General features: G+C 48.9%; 1 protein-coding gene across 3 annotated transcripts in view; it reads left to right on the plus strand.

The window, feature by feature from the left end:
- Slc12a3 (solute carrier family 12 member 3) overlaps positions 1-21884 on the plus strand; it is a 47107-nt gene extending 25223 nt beyond the window's left edge. For all 3 annotated transcript variants that reach the window (XM_004670735.2, XM_045141878.1, XM_004670736.2), the window contains 8 exons: positions 1181-1263; positions 2763-2840; positions 3584-3685; positions 5494-5605; positions 11596-11682; positions 12275-12410; positions 13408-13475; positions 21466-21884. In XM_004670735.2, coding sequence (XP_004670792.1) covers positions 1181-1263; positions 2763-2840; positions 3584-3685; positions 5494-5605; positions 11596-11682; positions 12275-12410; positions 13408-13475; positions 21466-21607 — 808 coding nt within the window. In that variant the 3' untranslated portion in view covers positions 21608-21884. The remainder of the gene's footprint in view (positions 1-1180; positions 1264-2762; positions 2841-3583; positions 3686-5493; positions 5606-11595; positions 11683-12274; positions 12411-13407; positions 13476-21465) is intronic.
- The last annotated feature ends 1905 nt before the right edge of the window (positions 21885-23789 follow it).

Here is a 23789-nt window from a genome sequence, read left to right on the forward strand (position 1 = left end):
ATATATAGGCAGTCTATCTCATGAGGGAGACCATCCTGTGTGGATGTCTGTCCTTAGCTTTATAATCTGAGCTGTACAACCCTAATCATAGCTATTCACTTCCTTACCGGTGTGACTACTTCCCACCCCCAAAGTCAGGGTTGGCATGGCAAAGAATGTGCATCCCCACCTCTTGTGGGCAGAGATAACCAGGATCCAACAGGGTTAGGAAGATAGAGTATGCTTTGAAGCCCAGCCAGACTTGGCTTGGTGGTTTGAATATAAACTGTCCCCATAGCCTCAAGTGCTTGTGATTAAGCCTCATACTTAACCTCAGCCGCTGGGGCCATTGGGAGACGGAACCTTGCTGGAGGAGGTGTGTGGCTGAGGTGGTTTTTGAGATTTTTTTTTTAAATACTTTTTATTTTTATTTATTTATTTGAGAGAGAGAGAATGGTGCACCAGGGCCTCCAGCCACTGCAAATGAACTCTAGATTCCACCTTGTGCATCTGGCTTTCCATGGGTAATGGGGAATTGAACCTGGGTCCTTAGGCTACACAGGCCAGTGCCCTAACCGCTGAGCTGTCCCTCCAGCCCGGTTTTTGAGATTTATTAGTCCAGCCCTACTGGGTGTTCACTGGCTAGTTCAGTCTCGCTGCTCCCGCCCTACAGAGGATATATGAAAATGGGAGCCTGTTCCCTTCTCTGCTGTTGCTTCCTCCAGCACGATAAAGCTTCCCCTTCAAAACTAAACTGAAACAAACCTTTTCTTCCCATCTGCTGCTTCTAGTCAGGTGGGGTTTTTTTGTTCCCCAGCAATGAAAAGGTAATTGCTACATTTGATTTCCTCTAGAGTCCTAGGCAACTCTGCAGTTCTTATTTTATTTCACTTATTAGAGAGGGCGGGGAGAAGAGGCAGATATATAGAGAGAATGGATACGCCGGGGCCTCCAAATGAATTCTAGACACATGTGCCATATTGTTCATCTTGTTTATGTGGGTACTGGGGAATCGAACCTGGGTCCTTAGGTTTCACAGGCAGGTGCCTTAACCACTAAGCCTGACTCTCCAGTTATGTTGACAAATTACACATGGGAAAACTGAGGCCCACAGGAAGTTGAACCAATATTAGATAATGGATCCAGATACTAGGATCGAGGTTTCTGGGACCAGGAGTCTGATTCCTCCTCCTCTTTTCAGTGATGCCTTCGATTTCAACTACGGTGTGTGTGTTATGAGGATGCGCGAGGGGCTCAATGTTTCCGAGGTGATGCAGGCACACAGTGAGTACACATGCCAGGTTCCTGTCAAAAGCCTGTTTATTTATGGGGTGGAGGGAAGAGGGAGAAAATTAGTAAAGAATAAAAGGTCAGAGTCTCATTAAAATCAGCCCTTAAAGATTCCCTAGAGCTCATCAGGTTTCCAAGTGGAAAAACCAGTTCAAGACCAGTTCAAGGCCATGCTTCCATTTGGGGAGCAGTAAGAGGACTGAGAACTCCCTGACTCACCATCAGGTATAAAAGGGGGACTGATAGAAGAAAGGTAACCAGGGCAGAGGACCCCACACACATAAAGTCACCAGAAAGTAAAACACCCACCCAAAGGCCGTGGAAACTGGATGGCTGGGTCTCGAAGCTGTCTGTAAGGCACAGGATAGGGATGTGCCCTACATCTGAGAGTCAGGCTTGACTATGCAGCCTCTGAATTAGTAACAGAATAGGGAAAGAAACACATGAAGACAAGTGGAGGGAAGAGCTTGCATACAGGCAGATGAGACTCTATTTCTTGTAGGCAGAGGCTAAAGATGTCCCTGGGGACCGAGGGAATATCTGACCCTCAGGTGCTGAGCAAGAAATGTCTATGCAACCCCTGTGACAGAGTTAGTCACTATGGTCCTGTTGCTGCTGTAGGTTTGGGTCTCAGCCAGGACCAAACAATGCTTCTGCCCCACTCAAGGGTTCCAACCCTCTAAGGACAAAGCAGATGCTTAACATAGTCTTTCTCTTTTTTAAAGCCTTTAAAAAATATTTTATTTATTTGAGAGAGAAAGAGAGAGAGAATGGGCACACCTGGGCCTCTAGCCACTGCAAACGAACTCCAGATGCACGAGCCACCTTGTGCATCTGCTTTATGTGGGCACTAGAGAATAAAGCCTGGGTCCTTTGGCATTGCTGAAAAGTGCCTTAACCACTAAGCCGTCTCTCCAGCCCATTAACATAGTCTCTTAAACAAAGTGTTCTGAGGAGAGAGGCACAGGGTACAGTGGTTAGAGAACACCGCTAAGGAAGACAGGGCTGGGAAATGAGTGGCTCAGGTGGGATACTGTCCACCAGATGTGGATGAGCATGGCCTGTGGGAAAACGGGAGGTAGTCAGTGTGGCTGGCATGTGTGAGGCCAGGACAGAGGGAAGCAGGGGCCAGGTGACTTGAGGCTGTGGGAACCGTGGGAGGAGTGGGGACCTTCTTCTGGTCTTAGGGGAGTCCCAGGAGGTAAAGAACCCAGCATGCCCTGAGGAAGTACCTGCAGCCCAGCTGTCCCCCTACTTTAAAAAAATATATTTAGAGAAAGAGAGAGAGAATTGGTGTGCCAGATGGGCCTCAACCATTGCAACTGAACGTCAGATGCTTGCGCCACCTAATGGACATGTGCGACCTTGCACTTGCCTCATTGTGCATCTAGCTAAAGTGGGATCTAGAGAGTTGAACATCGGGCCTTAGGCTTCGCAGGCAAGTACCTTAATCGTTAAGCCATCTCTCCAGCCTGTGTTCCCCTATTTTTCAGTTAATCCCGTGTTTGACCCAGCAGAGGACGGCAAGGGGGCCAGAACCAGTGGGGCCAGACCATCTGTGTCTGGCACAGGTCAGTCCCCCCATCCACTTGGAGGATCAGGGTGCTCTGTCCTGTGAGGATGATAGTGTCAGGTCACTGTCACTTGAAGACTTACCAAAGGCCCATGGCTTTTCCTTGCAACAGTGGTGCCCTAATAACTGGGCTGGGGACCTGGAAGGTCTGGACTCCTATGAAACGTTGCCAGCCTGGTGGAAAATTTGGGTCCCTGGGCTCAAGTTTCATCCTTTCCAAAACCCCTTCTTGATCACGTCCAAATGCATCAAGGGGCAGAGGCTGCTGTTCCTTTCATTCCCAGAGGCCCCAGGAGGCAGGGTAATAGGCAGGAGGTACAGGTATCCTGAGGTGTCTCTGAGGAGGAAGGAGAAAGAGCAAGGGAAGGAACCCTTCCATTTGAACAGGGCTATCCCTGAGATGGAAGAGTGATCCCTCCCAATAGCTCCCCAGGGCCCCACAGAATCTGGAGAGAGAGGAGCTGGAAGCCACCTAGACTGTGTGCCCAGGGCCCAGCTCCTGGTCCACCTACCTGAGGATCAGAGTCTGCCCAGAAGGGTCGTTAGCTGTGTCTGGCCAGGTCTGTAGGATGCCTCAGACTGATGCTGCCAACAACATGCACGCATGTGCACACACACACACACACACACACACACACGGGTGATAGATAGCCAACTTACCTCAAAGAGCAACTGGTTCCTTGCAGGCAGGTCCAGGCACCAAGTGTGCTGCCGTAGTCTAATCTGCCTCCCATCCTTCAGTGGCCCCTGAGGCGCTGGTACGAGAGGAACAGGCCAGCACCATCTTCCAGTCGGAGCAGGGCAAGAAGACCATTGACATCTACTGGCTCTTTGACGATGGAGGTCAGGCCCCCTCAGATCTGTCACTGTCTGTCTTCCACATCTCTGCATCTCCTTGCCTGTCCTTTATGGCTCTGGTGGGGCCCAGAGCCCAGCAAAGGGGACTAAGACCGTGGCGTGCTGAGACAGGGCTGGCTCCCTCTCACTGACCTCCAGCGTTTCAGATATAAAATGGTAAACTTTGGGGTGGGGGAGCTGAGGTCAGCACAAGACAGAACCTTCTGTGTAGATGGAGCTCGGGAGTCCCAGGCACATGACTTAAATTGTGGATCAGTGCCCAGGAAGGTGTAGGAATAGTCTTTGCTTCGTAGAATCATAATCTTTCCTAGTTTTCTTTTAAAAAACATTTGTACTTATTTGCAAGAATAGAGACAAAGAGAATGGGCACGTCAGGGCCCCCAGCTTCTGCAGACAAACTCTAGATGTATGCATCACTTTGTGCATCTGGTGGGCACTGGGGAATTGAACCTAAGTCATTAGGCTGTGCAGCCAAATGCCTTAATCTATGAGCTATCTCTCCAGTCCTTCTAGTTTTCTTAAAACCTGACTCTTGTTTTTAAATGTGCTTGCCTTTGATGGAGTCAGAAAAGACCACACCTTGCCCTCACAGAGCACCTCCAGCCCTCCAAGTGGTGTGGGTTCCACATTCTCAGTCTCAGCTAATTACGGATCACAAAATATTGAAGAGCCAAACTGTGTCTTACTGCACATGTATGAACATGTTTTTCTTGTCATTATTTCCTATGCAGCAAACATAGTAACAATTCTCACAGCATGTGCACTCCGGAAAGGATGAGATGGCCTAAAAGATACGGGAGGATGCATGTTGATTTTATACAGACCTTCCACCGCTTTATAGAGAACTTGATTTGAACATCTGAGGGGCAGTCTTAGAAACGAGTCTCCTGCAGATCCTGGAGCATTGCTCTAATAATGATGCCTAACATAGGCTGAGCACTTACTGCATATATGCCTGACACCAAGAGCTCTACATGGGCTAACCTAATGCCATGTCCTCTGCAAATAAGGAAACAGGGGCATGGTAGATTATACACTGATAACATGGTGTTTGGGCCTTGGCCTCTTTGGAGAAATGGCAGTGAGGGAGGAGCTCTCCCACCCACTGGTCAAATGTTCCGTTTTCTAGAAATGCCAGTCCTATAGATGTTCATGTATAATCCTCAATTACACAATGCTAGCTAGCTCCTTTATCTAAAACCACTGTGCTGTGGTAGCACACACATGTAATGCCAGCACTTGGGAAACAGAGGCAAGAAGATCAGGAGTTTAAGTCCAGCCTCATCTACATATTAAGATGCACAAACAGGTGCATGCATCTGGAGTTTGTTTGCAGTAGCAAGAAGCTGATGTACCCATTCTCTTTCTCTTTCTCTGTGCTTATAAATAAAAATATTTTTGAAGCTGGGTGTGGTGGCTCATGCCTTTAATCCCAGCACTTGGGAGGCAGAGGGAGGAGGATTGCTGTGAGTTCAAGGCCACCCTGAGACTCCATAGTGAATTCCAGGTCAGCCTGGGCTACAGTGAGACCCTCCCTCGAAAAACCAATATATATATTTTGAAAAGCTAAATAACAATAATAATGATGATAATGAATGATTAAAAAAAAAGCTAAAACTATTGCATCAACCAAGCGTAATCGCAAGTAGGTTTAGTCAAGTGACCTCTTTCTTATACATGTAGGGAGTAGGAGTCAAGAGGGGAGGGGCTTGCTCAGGACAGTGTGGGGCGGGAACCCACACAACTCCATCCTGAGTTTTCTCCTCTGGATTCCTGGGGACTCTCCATGCCAGGCCTCACCCTCCTCATCCCCTATCTCCTGCACCGCAAGAAAAGATGGAGCAAATGCAAGATCCGTGTGTTTGTCGGGGGCCAGATCAACAGGATGGACCAGGAGAGAAAGGCGTAAGTGGAGGCCACCAGCAGCCGCTCTGATCGAGTCATCTCACCTCCCCAGGGCTGCTCCTTGCCTCTTCCCGTGCCCTCCCGCTGCCCCGATGTGGTCCTGGGGCTGCCCAAGAGCTCAAGCCAGCTCTATCCAGGCCACAGTGATAGTGACTGAGGCTCAGGCAGGAGTGGGTCTCTGTCCATTTCCAAGGTGTTCTGGCTTCTTCTCCCCACTTAACGAGACATAGGTGCCCAGGCCTTGCATGAGTGGTAAGTGCTAAAGTCACATAATTCTTCAAGAAGAGACTTCAAGGAAGTGAAGTGGGATGAGAATCCTTCCTGGCAATGTCCCCAAAGTGGCAATGCAGGTTCTGGGAAGACAAGAGGCAATTTGAGTGGCTGGGAAACCATGACCACTCACTAGGCAGAAATAGCAGCAAAAGGCAAAAAATAGCACCAAATCTCTTCATGGGGAGTGGCTTTTAACCCCTTTGGTCTGTGATTGCTTCTGCAAAAGATCTTGGCTTAGGGTTGGCTTGTCATTGAGCTCAGTTGTCACGTAAGTTTCCTGTCCCAGCAGGTGCAGCGACCCAGCTCTTAGGCTTGGCAGGCAATGATATCTGGACAGGGTTTCGTGCACTGGTTTATTTACATGGGTTTTCATTGTCATATTTTTGTGGCAAGAGGAGCTGTTTTCTGTTTAAAATTAGATGAGGGGCTGGGGAGATTGTTCAGTGGTTAAGGTGCTTGCCTGCAAAGCAACCCAGGTTTGATTCCCTAGTACCCAAATGCACAGAGTGGCACATGCACCTGGAGTTTGTTTGCAATGACTAGAAGCCCATGCTTTCTCTCTTTCTCTGTCTGTCTATCTCTCATTCACTCTCTGCTTGTAAATAAATAATTTTTTTAAAATATAGCAATTTTAAAAATTAGAAGATAAAATTTCCTTTTGAAATATATCTAAATGTCTTAGTCTGATTTATCATGGCTGTAATGAAACACCTGAGAAACTTATAAGGAAAAGTGCTTTATTTTCAGTGTTGTTTTGGAGGTCCAAGGGCTAGAGGCTACTTTTGGTGATAGCCTTCTTGCTGGTAAAAACCTGAAGTGTTGCAGGGCACACAACAAGACATAGGTAGTGTGTGTGTGTGTGTGTGCGTGTGTGTGTGTGTGCACATTCTCTCTCTTTTAATTTTCTTAAAATTTATTTGCAAGCAGGAAAACAAAACGTAAGAATTTACCAGGGCCTCTAGCCACTGCAAATGAACTCCAAATGCATGTGCCACTTTGTGCATCTGGCTTTATGTGGGTCCTGGGGAATCTAACCCACACTATCAGGCTTTGCAAGCAACTGATTTTAACTGCTGATACATTTTCCCATCCCCTCTTTTCTTTTTTTAAAATTTTTAAAACATTTTCATTTATTTATTTGAGAGCAACAGAGAAAGAGGCAGAGAGAAAGAGAGAAAGAGAATGGGCGTGCCAGGGCCTCCAGCCACTGCAGACAAGCTCCAGATGTGTGTGCCCCCTTGTGCATCTGGCTAACATGGGTCCTGGGGAATCGAGCCTCGAACCAGGGTCTTCAGGCTTCGCAGGCAAGCGCTTAACTGCTAAGACATCTCTCCAGTCCCCTCTTTCTTTTCTTATCAAACCACCAAGATTCAATCATGGGCCTCCACCCCAATGTGCTGTCCAGTCATAATCCTGTCCCAGAAGCCTCCCTCATAAACACCAGAGGGAGATTAAGTTTCCACTCTTTTACTCCCTTAAACTGGGGATTAAATTTTAACCTGGGTTCAGGGGACAAACTGTCTTCAAATCACAGCATTACATTAGAGTAGGAGTTGACTTAGACTCAGTGGAACACCCAAGGTGCCAAGTTGGCATGAGTCATGCATGTTGGGCAACTTTGGCTTTCCAGCAAGGCCAAATGAGGCTGAAGGTCATAGGTGATGCCTGTTCAAACAGCTGGGGTGTTTTGTCCACAGAGAAGAACCTGGCATAGGCTCCAGTGGCTATGATGCCCAGAGTCAGGATAGAGTGCCCCTGGCCTCACACCCGGTCCTACACCAGGATTCCACCCCCGTATTCTCTTCCTTGAGTGAGTTCAGGGCAGCCCAGCAGTACTATCTGTTTTTGTTCCACCCTCTTCCCCCAGCACCATGAGAACTTCACCATCAAAAGGCCCTTTTTCCCACAAGGCCAAGGACAGCATTGCTTGGGTACGGCAGCACCTGGCCTCTGGGATCACTACAGGGTAAATAGGTGGAGAAGGTTCTGTGGGAGCCTTTGCTTCCTGTCTCACCTCTGAGCAGCAGCTGGGTTCCATGAGGTTGTCTTAGCCCAAGACTGTGTTGCCACTGGGTAACAGCATGTCCTTTGCCTATACATTATGAAAGCTTTTCTGTCCTTAGCTGGCTCTTGGCGGGCCACGTGACGGCTCTCTGTAGGACCCCAAACCTGCTAACTCTCAGCGCACACTAAGATGAGGCTGCCCACAGCTCTGCTTTGAGGATCCCACTCCAAGTTCAGGAGCCAGCAGAGGTCCAGCACTCCTCCCGGCATGCTTCATACTGTCCCAGCAGATCAGCACCATCCTGTCACTCCCCTGCCTGTGCCTTACCCTCACCGGGTTCCTCCTCCAGTGAGCCCAGTGGTCTCAGCTTGGTGGGCACATCACATTATGGGGGTATCACCTAATCCACCGTCTGTCCAGGGTTTCTGACCCAGAAGTGGGCTGGGGCCCCACAGGTACACTGGTCTGCAGGCTTCTTGGATAATTCCAAAGTGAATGGTCTCCCATCCCAGCCCTTGGGGTCTATAGCAGTCTTTTCCACCATGTGCCATGCAGCCAGAGTCACCTCCCAGAGACTATACAAACCTCAGTGGTTCCTCTTCTATGAGCGGCAGAGTTGACACCATATGGCTGTAGCTCCTAGTTCTTTTCTTAGCTCTTATGTGGTGATCACATATCCTCAGCTTTTCTTTAGTTTCCCTCTTCAAACTTGCCATCCCTTTGATTTTCATTCTAAGTGTGGCCCATGGTTTAGCAGCATCCCAGGCCCCACCTAGACCAGCCAAGTCAGAATCTGTAAGGTAACAGGTCCCAGCAGCTAGTGCAGAGATGGTCCCTAAAGCAAGTACTGATTTATTGATTTTTTTTTTTTTTTTCGAGGCAGGGTCTCACTCTGGCTCAGGCTGGAATTCACTATGTAGTCTCAGGGTGGCCTCGAACTCATGGTGATCCTCCTACCTCTGCCTCCCGAGTGCTGGGATTAAAGGCGTACACCACCCTGCCCGGCTATGGATTGCTTTTAGTTCATTAAACAGTTTATTTATTTGAGAGTGAGAAAGAGGGAAAGGGTGAGGGGAGATAATGGGCACACTAGGACCTCTAGCCACTGCAAACAAACTCCAGACACGTGTGCCACCTTGTGCTTATATGGGTATTGGGGAATCAAACCTGGGTTCTTAGGCTTCACGGGCAAGCGCCTTAACTGCTAAACCATCTCTCCAACCCTTTTTTTTAATTAATTTTTTTGTTTTTTTATTAACAACTCCCATGATTATAAAAAAATACCCCATGGTAATACCCTCCCTCCCCCCACTTACCCCTTTGAAACTCCACTCTCCATCATGCCCCCTCCCCATCTCAATCAATCTCTCTTTTACTTTTGATATCATGATCTTTTCCTCCTCTTATGATGGTCTTATGCAGGTAGTATCAGGCACTATGAGGCCATGGATATCCAGGCCATTTTGTGTCTGGAGGGAGCATGTTGTATGGAGTCCTGCCCTTCCTTTGGCTCTTACATTCTTTCTGCCACCTATTCTGCATTAGACCCTGAGCCTTGGAAGGTGTGATACAGATATTGCAGTACTGAGCACTGAGGTCATTTCTTTCCATCACCATGATACCTTCTGAGTCATTCCAAGGTCACTGCCATCTGAAAAGAGAAGATTCTCAACCAAAAGTGAGAGTAGAATTAATATAATGGTGTGAACATTAACAGAAGTGCTTACTGGGCAGTTTGATAAGCATAGTATATACATTTGGCCAGACAATAGCAAAAGTTACACCTCTAGGGCTCATGACTACCCTTGTTTTAAGTTTTCAGTATCAGGGGTGTATTCCCTTCCCATGGAGCAGACCTCCAGTCCAATTAGAGGGCAGTTGGTTTCCCCCATAACAGACATACCACTATTGCACCCATTGGCTCATTTGGCCTGGCAGGCCAATTATAAGGCTTGCAGTGTCCACTGTTGAGCATCTTCACTGGTGATTTCTCTTTCTCCTATTGAAGTGCATGTAGAATGGCTTCTTCCAGCTTTCTGTCAGCTGGCCTACATGGAGGAGGTTATCAGCTCAGTTCCAGAGACATTTCTCAGTGGCCTTGCAGCCCATGTATATGGTGTCTTCAGCAATAGGGTCTTACCATCTATTCCTGGTGGGAAACCAAGGGCCTTGGCAATGACCTATAATGTTTTGGGGGCATCAGGGATCTCCTTGGCCAACAACTCACTGGAAGATATCCCATCCCTGGCACTGAAAATTTTCTAGCAACAATCTACAGCTCCTCAGTGTTCCATTGTCCAAAAAAGTAGGATTACATATGTTTTATTTATATCCTCTTAGATTTTGATTACCTGTCCCTCCACCTTTCCTTTACTCAATCTCTTCCCCATACCTCATTTTGGGCCTTTTCATCCCCATTAATCTATTCTTCTACTTACATATATACAAATACCATCCTCTTAAGTACCACCCCCCTTCCTTTCTCTTCCCTTTCTATCTCTTTTCTAGCTTACTGGACTCTACTACTGAGTTTTTTTCCTTCTCACACAGAAGCCCAGTTATCTGCAGCTAGGATCCACATATGAGAGAGAACATATGATGCTTGGCTTTCTGGGCCTGGGATACCTCACTTAGTATAATTCTTTCCAGATCCATCCATTTTCCTGCAAATTTCATAACTTCATTTTTCTTTACCTCTGAGTAGAACTCCATTGTATAAATGTGCCATATCTTCATTATCCATTCATCAGTTGAGGGACATCTAGGCTGGTTCTATTTCCCAGCTATTGTGAATTGAGCAGCAATAAACATGGTAGAGCATGTACTTCTAAGGAAATGAGAAGAGTCCTTAGGAGATATGCCTAGGAGTGCTATAGCTGGGTCATATGACAAATCAATTTTTAGCTGTCTTAAGAACCTCCACACTGATTTCTACAATGGCTGGACCAGATTGCATTCTCACCAACAGTGTAGAAGCAACCCTTATTTTTTTTTTTATGTGGGTCTCATGTAGTTCAGGCTGGCCTCCAACTTACTGTGTAACTTAGGATGACCTTTTCTGAGTATCAGCCTCTGAGGTTTACAAACTTGCTCCACATACTCAGTTTATGCAGTGCTGGGGATTGAACTCAGGCCTTTGTGCATGCTAAGAAGGCACTGTATCCACTAAGCCACATCCCCAGCACCCTCATCCTTACCATATAGCCTACTGGCCTCTGGCCTCCTGTGTTGAATGCCATCTCCACGTGGCCTGATCTGTGTGGCTCACATTGGAAACTCAGTGGGCACTCAACAAAAATTAGTTATTGAATGAAAGAATACTTTTAAAAAAGATGTATCTTATTTTTATTTATTTATTTGAAAGACAGAAAGAGGTAGATAAAAAGAGAGAATGGGCATGCCAGGGCACAGGGCCACCTGTGCATCTGGCTTATGTGGGTCCTGGGGATTTTGGCTTTGCAGTCAAGTGACTTAACCACAGGCCATCTCTCCAGATCACAAGAATGCCTTTTAAAACACTTCATTGAGCCAGGCATGGTGGCGCACGTCTTTAATCCCAGCACTCGGGAGGCAGAGGTAGGAGGATCACTGTGAGTTCGAGGCCACTCTGAGACTATATAGTGAATTCCAGGTCAGCCTGGGCTAGAGTGAGACCCCACCTTGGGGAAAAACAAACAAACAAACAAAAAACCCTGCTTCATCTGTCCTCCAGGATCATTTCCCTGCTGAGCAAGTTCCGGCTGGGATTTCATGAAGTTCATGTCCTTCCTGACATTAATCAGAAGCCTCGGGCTGAGCAGTAAGTATTGTGCATTGGGGCGGCCTCCTCTGTGCCCTGTAAATCCTTTTTCCTGCTTGCCCTTGCTGCAGTCCCACTGGCTGCCTCTCTCACGGGCTAGATATATTATATCTGAGGGCCTTTGCTCCAATACCCCCTGCCTTGGGCACAGCTGGTTACAGAAACAGAGGTCCTTGGAGCCCAGAAAAGTCCCACCCCATTATTCTTTCTTTGCCCTAATACTCAGTGTGGCTCTTTCTACATCATCCACTTAGTGTTTATTTGCCCATTATCACCCAGCCACCCAGGAGCGGCATGAGGATGGGGCTGGTCAGCCTCTCCTAGTGTGGGCTAGCACATAAGCTGGCACAAAACAGGGCTCTATGTCCACATGTTGAGTCAAGGGTGGAGGAGGCCAGGTCAGTTTGTCTGGATGGCCAGACCTGACTTCACAGGCAAACCACTCAGATGTAGATGACAGGGTCAAATGAGTTCAGCCTGAGAGATAGGTTTCTATGGGTGCCTTAAGCTCCTAGCTTAAGCTCCCTCCATGTCCCTGGTTCCCCTGGAGATGGGCCACCTCATTCAGTCTCACCTACTCTCTGTGGCTCAGCACCAAGCGGTTTGAGGATATGATCGCACCCTTCCGCCTGAACGATGGCTTCAAGGATGAAGCTACTGTTGCCGAGATGAGGCGGGACTGTCCCTGGAAGATCTCAGATGAGGAGAATAACAAGAACAGAATCAAGGTGCAAGAAGGAAGGGCGTCACTGAGGAATGTGGTGGGGAAGGGATCCTGGCCATGTGTCCTGAACTTCCTGAGCCACCCACCTTGGTCCCCATCCTGCTTTCCCCTCCCATCCACTGAGATGTCCTCAGGCCACATGTGAGGGTTTAATGGTAGCTAACCACTGTGGAGCTTCATGCAGGCCTCAGCTTGAGAGCCTGGTCCTCCTGATGTTGAAGTGGCCCAGCCACAAGTGGGAGGTCCAGAGTCCTGCTGTCTTTCCCTGCATCTCTGTGCCTGGGGGAAGGGGTTCATGCCACGGTTGTCTCGTGGGTCCACCAAGCTGCCTGACTGTCTCCCTCACCTATAAACACTATCCTAGACACAGCCCAACATCTAGGCCATCCCCTTCCACAGCCCCACACAGCCTGGAACTTTGGAGACTTTCTGAATCTATCATCCAGGATCCCCTGTCTCAGGGGCTCAGGCCACAGCTGGCTCATGTGAAAATGCTGAATAAGTTTAGTGGCTAAAGGAAGTTCTCTCAGTCTGTCACCGGAAGAGTGGAGCCCGTCTCTGCTCAGAGTCCCTTGATCTTTTATGAGGAATGCCTTCTTTGTTCCAGATAATCACTCATGGACTGTCTCATTTGATCTTCCCCTCACCTCTATGGCACAGCATTATCATTCCCATTTTCCAGGAACCCACAGAAACTCAGGGAAGTGTTGAGCCTTGCCTAGGCTCTCTGCTATGAAGCCTCAGGCTGACATTTCAACCCAGTAAAGTGCCCCCTTCTTCACATTATTGTTCTAGCCATGGGAAAAAAAAGTCAGGCAAGGGAAAAATAAAAGGTTTCCTGTAGGAGGTACACTTGGTAATTAGTCCCTGTGTGGGTCCCTTTCTTCTTGGGCAGAAGAATCTAGAATTGTTTAGGGAAACCATTCTGTATCTAGTTGGACTGGGCAGGGGGTGGGCTGCTATCAAAGCTAAGTGTTGACCTTGGCTTTCCCTGGTTCCAGTCCCTTCGGCAGGTGAGACTGAATGAGATTCTGCTGGACTATTCTCGAGATGCAGCCCTGGTTGTCATGTAAGTAGCTCCTGGCTACCTGGAGGCAGAGCCTGTCCCTGGGCAAGCACAGAAGCTCAGGGAGGGGAAGGGTCCTAGGGTGCTGCACCCTCAGCCTGGATAGATTCTCAGTACATGGCCAAGCTGGTGTTCATCTCATGGCCCTGGCCTGAGTGCCAGCTGGCTGGTCTTGTGTCCCAGGCTTTGCTGACCTTCTGTGCTGTTCCTTCCTGGTTCACCCCTTCTCCTGCCAAACAGGCTTGGCAAAAGAGCACAGCTCATCCCTAAAGCCAAACCAGTCCCCTTGTCCTCTTCTTTGAGAATTGCCCAACTCTCATTGGCTATTCTCCATGCCTAACTAATTTGGGTGCTAAGTCTGGACAATGGGAAGAAGGGCCTGCCACAGCTGCGCTGTTCCCACAGCCGGCTCCACGCTGTCCCGTGGTGTGAGCCAGGGCTGAGCAAGTGGAAGATGAAAGCGGGAGGAAGGGAATCTTTGTGCAGCTCCGTTGTCTGTGAGGCTAGCAGGAAGAACATGGGCAGCCAAGCTCCCTGCGTCCAAAGTCAGGATAATAAGGATCTTGCCAAGGCAAGTAACTGCATTCTCACACTTGCTGGAGGCCAAGCACCTGACCATTCTGCAGGGCAGCCAAAGCCTGCCGGTCCTGTTTGCTCATGCCCTGAAGCCAGAGCCCCCTGCATCATTTGCAGGGCTCCTACCAAACCAGGATGCACAGCACCCTGCTCAACTTTTTAAACTTTTTACTTATTTATTTATTTGAGACAGAGACACCCAAAGAAAGAGGCAGAGAGAGTATGGATACACTGAGGCCTCTTGCCACTGCAAACAAAATCCAGATGCATATACCACTTTGTGCATCTGGCTTCAACATGGATAATAGGGAATCAAACCCAGGCTGTCAGGTTTTGCAAGCAAGAGCCTTTAACCACGGAGCAATCATTTTTAAAATTTGTCTTTTTTTCTTTTTTCTTTTTAAAGTATTTTTATTTATTTATTTGAGAGCGACAGACACAGAGAGAAAGACAGATAGAGGGAGAGAGAGAGAATGGGCACGCCAGGGCTTCCAGCCTCTGCAAACGAACTCCAGACGCGTGCGCCCCCTTGTGCATCTGGCTAACGTGGGACCTGGGGAACCGAGCCTCGAACCAGAGTCCTTAGGCTTCACAGGCAAGCGCTTAACTGCTAAGCCATCTCTCCAGCCCTGTCTTTTTTTCTTTTGTATGTGCATGTATATAGTGGGTGTGATGTTGTGTGTGTGGGGGTGGTGCAGAGGGCAGATGCAGCAGCACCCCGTGCACACATGAAAGCCAGAGGCGTCCTCCTCTGTCATTCACCTGCTTGTTTGCTTGAGATGTGGTCAGGCTCCTCATTGATTCCGGAGCTTTGCCAGGTTCACAAGCCCCATCGATCCTCCCATCTCTGCTCCCCACAGGACTGGGGAGCTATTTATGTTGGTGCTGAGGAGGCAGACAACACTCTTAGAGCCCCTCAGGCTCTCATGCCTGTATAGGAAGTATCTTAACCACTGAGCCTTCTCTCCAGCCTAACAAGTTATGTTTAAGTTGTTTTTTTTTTTTTTTCCAGGTAGGGTCTCACAAGTTATTTTTTGGCACATTTCATGTTGCTTGGACAAACATCCAAACTGACACAGCTTATGGAAGGAAGGGTTTATTCAGGCTTACAGAGTCCAGGGCAACACCACCAATGGTGTAAGAAGTTGGCTGTGTTTCCTAGCTCCCAGCAGAGAGACACCGCCACTAGCCAGTGCCGCCAGCAAGCACAGACTGCCAGCGCTCAATCTGTTCTCCACACACCTTTGGGCTGGAATCAGATCCACTCCCAAACACACCTTAGGGCTGGACTCTAGGATTTGTCCCCAGTGACACCTTCCCCGGCTGCTGGACCAGAGACCCAAGTTTAATTTTAATAAAACACCTAAGTCATTGGGGCCATATATTAACACTATCACATTCAAACTACAACAGACAGGGTCTTTGTAGCCCTAGGCTGGCTACAACCCAGAGCTCCTAGCACTGGGATTCTGAGTGTTCACCACCATGCCTGGCTTGCTTAATGATAATGAAGAATGTCAAGACACGGCCCACTGTTCAAGGCACATTCTTACCAAGATTATGGGAGAGCTTTCTCACAAGCTTGACGTGGTTGAAAGGAGCAGGGCAAAAGTGGACACAGTTATAGGTCGGTCACTGCAGTCGATGGATGGTGATGTGGGTGGGTACCTTCAGTGGCATGCTTTTCTGCACTCATGCATCTGAACATGTCAATGAATCTGCAAAGTACCATCAGGTCAGCCAAGCAAGCCCAGATCTGCCGTCAGGAGCAGTGAGGGCACTGGGAAGGTTGCAAGTAGCCTCCAAGCCTAGAACCCGCGTGGAGCTTAGAATGAAGGAGGCTTGAGCATGCTCCATTCCCAGCCTTGTCACCACCTGAGCTGATCTGCAGAGGCCAGGGTCAAAGGGCACTGGACTCACAAGAAGAGACCCTTGAGCTCCTTGAGCACAAGTCCCATGCAAGTCTCATAAATCCCAGTCTTGGGCCAGCAGTACCCCATGTCCAGGGATCCTCTTAGGCAGAAGTGGGTTCATACCAAAAATGTTCAATGGCTTCTAACAGATGAACAGGACAGTGCCAGCTGCAGCCAGAGGGCACCGACCAGTCAGGATTGAGCTCAGCATCCAGTCAGAGACCATGACTCATCTACAGAACTATGATAGTTCAAGGGCCAACAGCCACCATTTCTTTGTATGGACAGAACAGCAATAGTGGGTTATTTGAAACTAGTAGAATTTGGCCTGCAGCAGAGTGGAGAGTGGTTTGAGCTATGAGAAACCCACTTGGTGAGGCTGAAACAGGGGGATCACCTGAGTCTAAGAGTTCAAGGCAAGCCTGGGCAACACAATGAGATCATGTCTGAGAGCCAAGGGCAGGAGAAGGTAACAGGGAAGGGGGAGATTGATTTTTGGGTAGCATTTAAACTCACTCAACTAGAGTTGGTTCAGGAACCATGTCTTTACTCAGAACTATCACGAAATACCACACACTGAGTATCTTCTAAGCAACAGAACTTATTTCTTTCAATATTCTGGAATATGGGAGGTTCAGTATCAAAGCGGCAGCTGATTCAGTATCTGGTGAGGGCCAGCCTTCTAGTCACAGTTAACCCCTTGTTTCTGTGTCTTCAAATGGTGGAGGGAGAGACGGAGCTGTCTGGGCATGTTTTATATGAATATACATTCTGTTTATGAGGGATTGTCCTTCTTAACCCAATAGCCTCCAAAGGCTACCTCCTACACCTATTACCTGTCACCCCAGTGAGGAGGGTTTCAACGGGTTTAGTCTTGGCAGGCAGCATGTAGTCAGACCATAGCAACTGACTTAGTGACATTGTACGCCTCCCCGGCCCCGTCACTTCAAAGTGCCTGTGGACAGGAAGACATAGGCTTCTTAGTGACCCCTGATGTTTTATGTGGAGTGAGTGGCAGTTACCCTTTCCAATTAGATCAAAGCATAGGAGTCTAATCTTGAGCAGTTGCCAGTCTTTCTCTGGGTCACCCCAGATGTCACCAGCGCCTACATGCACTTTTTCTAAAGGGAGAGCTCCTTGTATCCAATTCTCAGCCAGTGCTGTCATACACAGGAAGTCTGGAATGCTCTTCTGTGTCACTTAAGGCATAGAAGCAGGGGAAGCTAAGTGTGACAGCAGAGCATTAAAGCAGATGTGACCCTTGGAATGCAGGGCCCTGTGTGACCAGTGTGCGTGCTCACCCATGAAGCTGTTCTGCCGCAAATGTCACCTCTCAGGACTCCTAGGGAGATCATTTTTTTTCCCTACAAAGTGCTAAGGGTAGGGGCTCAGTTTGTCTCCAACAGCTCATTGAGAATGTTCCTAAGGCAATATTGACCCAGGGCGTGGCAGGGGTCAGAGTGCAACATAGTGCCTATGGCTTCTTCTGAGGGTGCTCCCAGACTTCTCCCAGGGTGGGGAGCCTGGGTGTATGCTTTCTTGGGCACATAGCCGGGCACAGCTTCCTGAGTGCTGCCTTTATTTGAAGAAGCAGACTTGCTATTTCTGACCTGCTTTTGGGCCAGTAACTCCATGTCTCTGTGGCCTCAATTCCCTAATGACTACTGAAGAGTCTTTTTCACCCTAACATGCCATGAGGTCAAATTTATTTGCTATTAAAATGAGTCCATGTCTCAGGCTACACGATGAAGAATTTCATGTGAGAGGTGACTTCCTGATGGCATTTCTCCCTGCCTGTCCCCCATTCCCCAAGACCTCATAGGAAAAGTCAGTCCCCACCCAACCAGTCTGGTGGGATCAGCTGAGACCAACAATGTTACAGATGACACCTGCACATGCCCCATCATGGCTGGTAGGCACAGCTGTTGCCCAAAGGGACCTGGCTGTCTGGCCAACTCCTTGGGGAGAAAGGGCAGAGCGGCTGAGTGAAGCTCATGACTCTCCAACTAGAGAGCAGCTCAGTCCTTCTCAGTGTGCTTCAGAATTCCCAGAGGGCCCCAGAGGAGATGTAGACTTCTCAAGATGCAAATTCCTTGGGCCCTTTGAGAATCCAGAAGCAGGTTGGGGTAGAACCCAAGACCCACATTCCCCAGAGTCTAAGCACAAACAAAAGGAAGAAAGAAAGAAAAGACAGGAAAAAAAAAGGAAGAAAGAAAGAAAGAAACTTTTCAACACCTAGCTGCAGGGATGACCTCCCATTGTCTAGCAGTTTGGAGAGCTCTCTGGATATTTTTCTAGAGCCAGTTTTGAGGCAGCAATCTGCTGTTTGCATCTACTAGTTAGTATTTATCTGAACACACACACACACACACACACACACACACACACACACACACACACACCTGTGTTTGACTGTAGCTATACCTGCATAGGCATGAATCAGCCTGGTAAATAGGCCCATGGCCTTTGACTAGACTAGCAGCCTGTTCCTCTCAGAACCAGCCACCTCTTTTGTTCTGAAGGGACCAGAACAGCAATCATCACCACTGCATTTGCTAGCTAGGCTACTCTGGACATTGGGCCTTATTACTTTTCAGAACTATATGCATTGTGTTCCTCAGCCGCATGTTAAAGACAAGGAAGTCGCCACAGGAGTTAAGCCCCTTTGCCCAGCACCCCGCCAACAGGAAGTGGGACTGTATCTCAGAGCCTGGGTCCACTGTACTACTCTAGAGGCTTACTTCTGCACCTTGTGTAGGCCCACCATTGCCTTGTGTGGTGGATGAGAGATACTACCATGAACACAAGTAGCTTTGTTCTAAAGATTAGCAGGTTTAGGTGAGCATCCTGTTGGCAGGAGCAAGCGTGTAGTCACTGGTTCTGTTCAAAGCACTGCTCCTGGGGCAGGCCCCAGGCTCCACCAGAGGAGGGCACTTCCTGCTGAAGCTTCCAAGTGCTCAAGTGGGGAACATCCTGCAACCAGGCAGGCACCAGTTCCCCTGGCCTTTGAAGTTTATGAATTCAGTTCCCGTCAGCAACAGTGATGACTTGAGCCTTGGGCACACCTGTGAAATCTGCAGGCCTTGGTTTCACTCTGTTCCTATCCCTTGTCCCTGGAAAGTCACCAAACCAAGATGACACTTGCTCAGTGAGATGCCCTTGTTCCCACCCACCTTCCTCACTCCTTGATACTTGCTTTTTATTTTATTTATTTTTTTTCACATTCTTTTTTTTTAAATTTTATTTATTTATTTGAGAGCAACAGACACAGAGAGAAAGACAGATAGAGGGAGAGAGAGAGAATGGGCGCGCCAGGGCTTCCAGCCTCTGCAAACGAACTCCAGACGCGTGCGCCCCCTTGTGCATCTGGCTAACGTGGGACCTGGGGAACCGAGCCTCGAACCGGGGTCCTTAGGCTTCACAGGCAAGCGCTTAACCGCTAAGCCATCTCTCCAGCCCTATACTTGCTTTTTAAACAGGGTGGTGGTCGTCTAGAGTGCCGCTCTGACAATGGCAGGAAGCAGGAAAGAGCTGGTTAGGGATCCCCGGTTCTTGGTGGGGCTTGGTGAACACAGACAGCTGGTGGGACACCTTAAGAGCTTGGTTGGGGTCCCATCTAAGCCATCACTGGTTGGCTTACCTCAGGCTAAAGTTCTTCCCATTTGCCAAGCATGTGTGGTCCCTCTGTATGCCCACAGCTATCTGATGAGGGTGGTTTCTCTGTTATTTTAGAGAACTCTGAGGGTCGGGGCCAGCTTGAGCACTCTGCCAAAACCACCTCTCAGGCAACCTCTTGGAGGCCAAATTCTGAACTCAACCTCAGGGCGACTCCACCCGCCCTCTTTCCCAGCTGGGCAGGAGTGCTGCTGGACCTCTGCCCATCACCAGGCTGTGTTGAGGCTCAGATAAAACAGTGCCCATGGATGGACTTTAGGGAATGCAGATGGTCACTAATAGCCCCTTGCGAGGAGCTGCAATGCAGACTTACATAGTACCAGCTGTGTCTGTGGGATACAGCCTTCCCCGAGAGCCCTGAGATCTATGGGTGTCTCATCATTTTGGGAATTCTCAAGATGGTACAAAAGTGGGTCTGTGAAATAGCCCACAAGGCATGAGCTAACAGCAGTCCCAGGACATCTCGTTATTTGTCCAGTATTACATAATTTGGAAAGGAGCAGTGCTGGTCTGCCTCCACAGATTCCTCAGGAGAGGCAGGACAAGGACACCCAGCCCCATCACATGAGCATGTCATGCTATTATGGCTTCAGGAAAGTGTGGCTGTAGAGGCAAGCCTGGCATTATGTGCCCTGTGGTTTGATGGGGTGGAATCTGCCACTCAGCAAGCCTACTCCTGGCCTCGCAGTAGGAGAGCATGTTCTGGGCACAGGGGAGCTGGGGCAGGATTGGCCCAGTCTATGAGTGAATGAGTGAGAGAACCCACATTCCAGTAAGGGAGACACACAGTAAATAAATGCAGCCCAAGATGCTTTTGAGGTTGTGAAGGCCCAAATGGACCTGGCTCTCTGGCCAAAGTCCTTGGGGAGGAAGGACAGAGCGGCTAAGTGAAGCTCACACCTCTCCAACTAGAGAGCAGCTCAGCCCTTCTCGGTGTGCACTGAGCTCAGCTTCACTGTGCAGGGCTATGAAGACAATGCAGTGGGCAGAGGATGGAAAGGCATGGTCGCCTTTTTGGAAGCAGGTGATTAGCAGAGCTGAACTGAAACAGGACTGAGTGACTCAAAGGAGTCAGCCAGAGCTGGAGATGTGATTTCCCAGGTGGTGAGAACTTCAAGAGCAAGGGCACTGAAGTGGAAGCAAGCCTGGCGCTTTTTGTAGGGCGGGAGAGAAAGCCACCCCGTCTCTTGGTGTGAGGAAGACAGAAGTTGTGGGGGTTGGAGGGGACTAGATCAAAGGGACATGCAGGTGGTTCTGTTTAAAAATGCTCATGGATTGGGCTGGAGAGATGGCTTAGCGGTTAAGTGCTTGCCTGTGAAGCCTAAGGACCCCGGTTCAAGGCTCGGTTCCCCAGGTCCCACGTTAGCCAGATGCACAAGGGGGCGCACGCGTCTGGAGTTCGTTTGCAGAGGCTGGAAGCCCTGGCGCGCCCATTCTCTCTCTCTCCCTCTATCTGTCTTTCTCTCTGTGTCTGTCGCTCTCAAAAAAAAAAAAAAAAATTAAAAAAAAAATGCTCATGGCAGCCGGGCGTGGTGGTGCATGCCTTTAATCCCAGCACCTGGGAGGCAGAGGTAGGAGGATCACTATGAGTTCAAGGCCACCCTGAGACTACATAGTGAATTCCAGGTCAGCTTGGGCCAGAGTGAGACCCTTCCTCGAAAAACCAAAAAAAAAAAAAAAAACAAAAACAAAAGCTCATGGCTAAAGACAAAGTTTGAGGAAATCAGGGGAAGGGGTGGGGGTCTTTCTTAATGTGAATGATAAAAGGGGGCTCTGAAGAGGGCAATGAACCCTGGGTAATTCTTACTCTGTCACTTTTCCTCCTACAGCACCTTGCCCATAGGGAGGAAGGGGAAGTGCCCCAGCTCCCTATACATGGCCTGGCTGGAGACCCTGTCCCAGGACCTCCGACCTCCTGTCATCCTAATCCGAGGAAACCAGGAGAATGTGCTCACTGTTTACTGCCAGTGACACTGGGCACGGTCACGCCTCCAGACAAGGCACAACTCGCCTGTGTCCAGTCCCGGGGACAGGACTTGCTCTGGTGCACATTAAGTCATGGCATCTGATGGTTCCGCTGTAGAAGATGTTTTCAAACTGGCTGGATCCCACTTCCATCAGAATGCCCTCTGGGATTGTTCTTAAGGAGAAGCAGCAACTGGGGTTACGCAGAAAAGTCTCTGGAAGAGTCTCTTTTAAAACATTGTCTTTTGTCTTGATGTCCATTAATTAAGACTTCAGTCCTTGATTTGTGTGCAGCTTGAGTCTGAGTGCTCAGTGAGCATCTTGGCAGTTTCCACAGACCTCCAAACCAGTCTCCTTCCTCCATCAGCTAGGAGGGTGGCAGGGTGGGGACCCCCCCCTGAGGACACGAGAGAGCACTGAGAACCACAGGGCCCTCCAAGCCTGCACAGTAATGCCCACCTCTTCACAGCCCCTCACACTCCTGTCACTGTAAGTGATGGCTTCCCCATGTCCTCACTGGCAGCTCCTTCCTGTTTTCCATGGCTCTTTGTACCAGGGACTTTTAAGGTTCTTTGATCACAACTCACAGTAAGAAACAGGGTGTTCTGTGGAGGTTCCAGTTCCACGCAAAAACAACTGAAACGGAATATCACAAAACAGCACTCACTCTGGGTGGAACCCTCCAGTATTTTCTGTTCTGCTTCTTTATAAGGTTCTCATCCACTAAATGATTTTTTTTCCCCTATTTTTTTGAAGTAAGGTCTTGCTGTAGCCCAGGCTGACCTGTAACTTACTATGTAGTCACAGGGTGGCCTAGAACTCACGGCAATCCTCCTACCTCTGCCTCCCAAGTGCTGGGATTAAAGGTGTGCGCCACCACACCTGGCAGGTTGACCTTTCTTTTGTAGATTGCGGAAAAGCCCCTGTTGGCCCCTGCTGCTATCTCTAGCCCATCTCAGGGAAGAACAGGGAACTAGCAGAGGGTCTGAGGAAGGAGGTTGGTGGTGGGCTCATGAAGAAAGTGCAGCAAGAAGGGGCATGGTTCAGGGACTCCAGGGGAAGGGTGGTAACTGTAGGTATGGCAAAGGGTGAGGAGCAAAGACTCAGAGGAGAAAGGGATGCTGAAGGGGCCATAACGGTGACAAGACTGGCAAAGAAAGGAAAGACTAGGTCCCGCCCAGCCCAGAGCTAGATGGAAGGAATGACCAGCCAGGAACGGAAGGAGAGCAGGTAGGGATGGCTGAGTGGGGGAGGGGAGGTGGAGGTAGATGCTGAGGGAAAAGAAGGTGGTGAAAAGGTCCGTATTTGACTCAGCAAAGTATGCTTGGTTTACTGAAGAGTGGACCTCCTAGAATGGTGACATCCACAAATCCAGGATACAGAAGTGGGACGTGCATCATTAAGAAACACCAAACTCAAGGCCAGAGAGATGGCTCAGCAGCTAAGGGCACTTCTCATGCAAGCATAAGGGCTTGAGGCAGAGTCTGGCTCCCTAGCACCCACGTAAACATACGGGCATGGCCATGCCCTTCTGTAAACCCAATTCTCTGGGAAACAAAGACAGGAAAATCTTGGGTTTGTGAAAACAGGCAGTATGGAATCCGTGAGAGACTCCATCTTAAGGAATGGTGCAGATGAACAATGGAGGCAGATGTCTCCTCTATTCTCTTATGCACACACACACACACACACACACACACACACAAGAAACACTGAACTCAAAATGCAAAGTGTAAGGCGCTCTGCCTCCGTAGAATAATGGAGGGGCAGAAAATGGAGCTGTTTAACGATGTGCTGGCTAAGCTGTCTTCTAATGCTGAAGGAGGCATCAGAGGAGCCGAAGGAACAGGGCATCTTTGGGTTTTTCTAACCTCTAAGGTCATCCCAAGGTCATTTAGTCATGAAAGCTGTTTTCTTTTGATATTTGAACCCAACAGATTCTTTAGTGCTCCCATTACAAAGTCTAAAGGCTCTGGGCTTCAAGTCTGTTGCAAAATCCTCACTGTTCTCACTCCATCAGGACTTGCAGAGCAAGATGGGTCTGGTGGGCTGCCAGGGACCTGGGGATGGGCTTGGGCTGCAGCCTCCATCAGGCCACGCTGGCTTTTCTGGAGTCACGTGCTAAATGATTTCCTGGCAAACTATGTACCCTCTTCAGACCTTTGGGAGTCTATGGTTTGAGAAGAGA

This window comes from Jaculus jaculus, chromosome 1 (genome assembly GCF_020740685.1).
Source record: "Jaculus jaculus isolate mJacJac1 chromosome 1, mJacJac1.mat.Y.cur, whole genome shotgun sequence".
Classification (NCBI taxonomy): Eukaryota; Metazoa; Chordata; class Mammalia; order Rodentia; family Dipodidae; genus Jaculus; species Jaculus jaculus.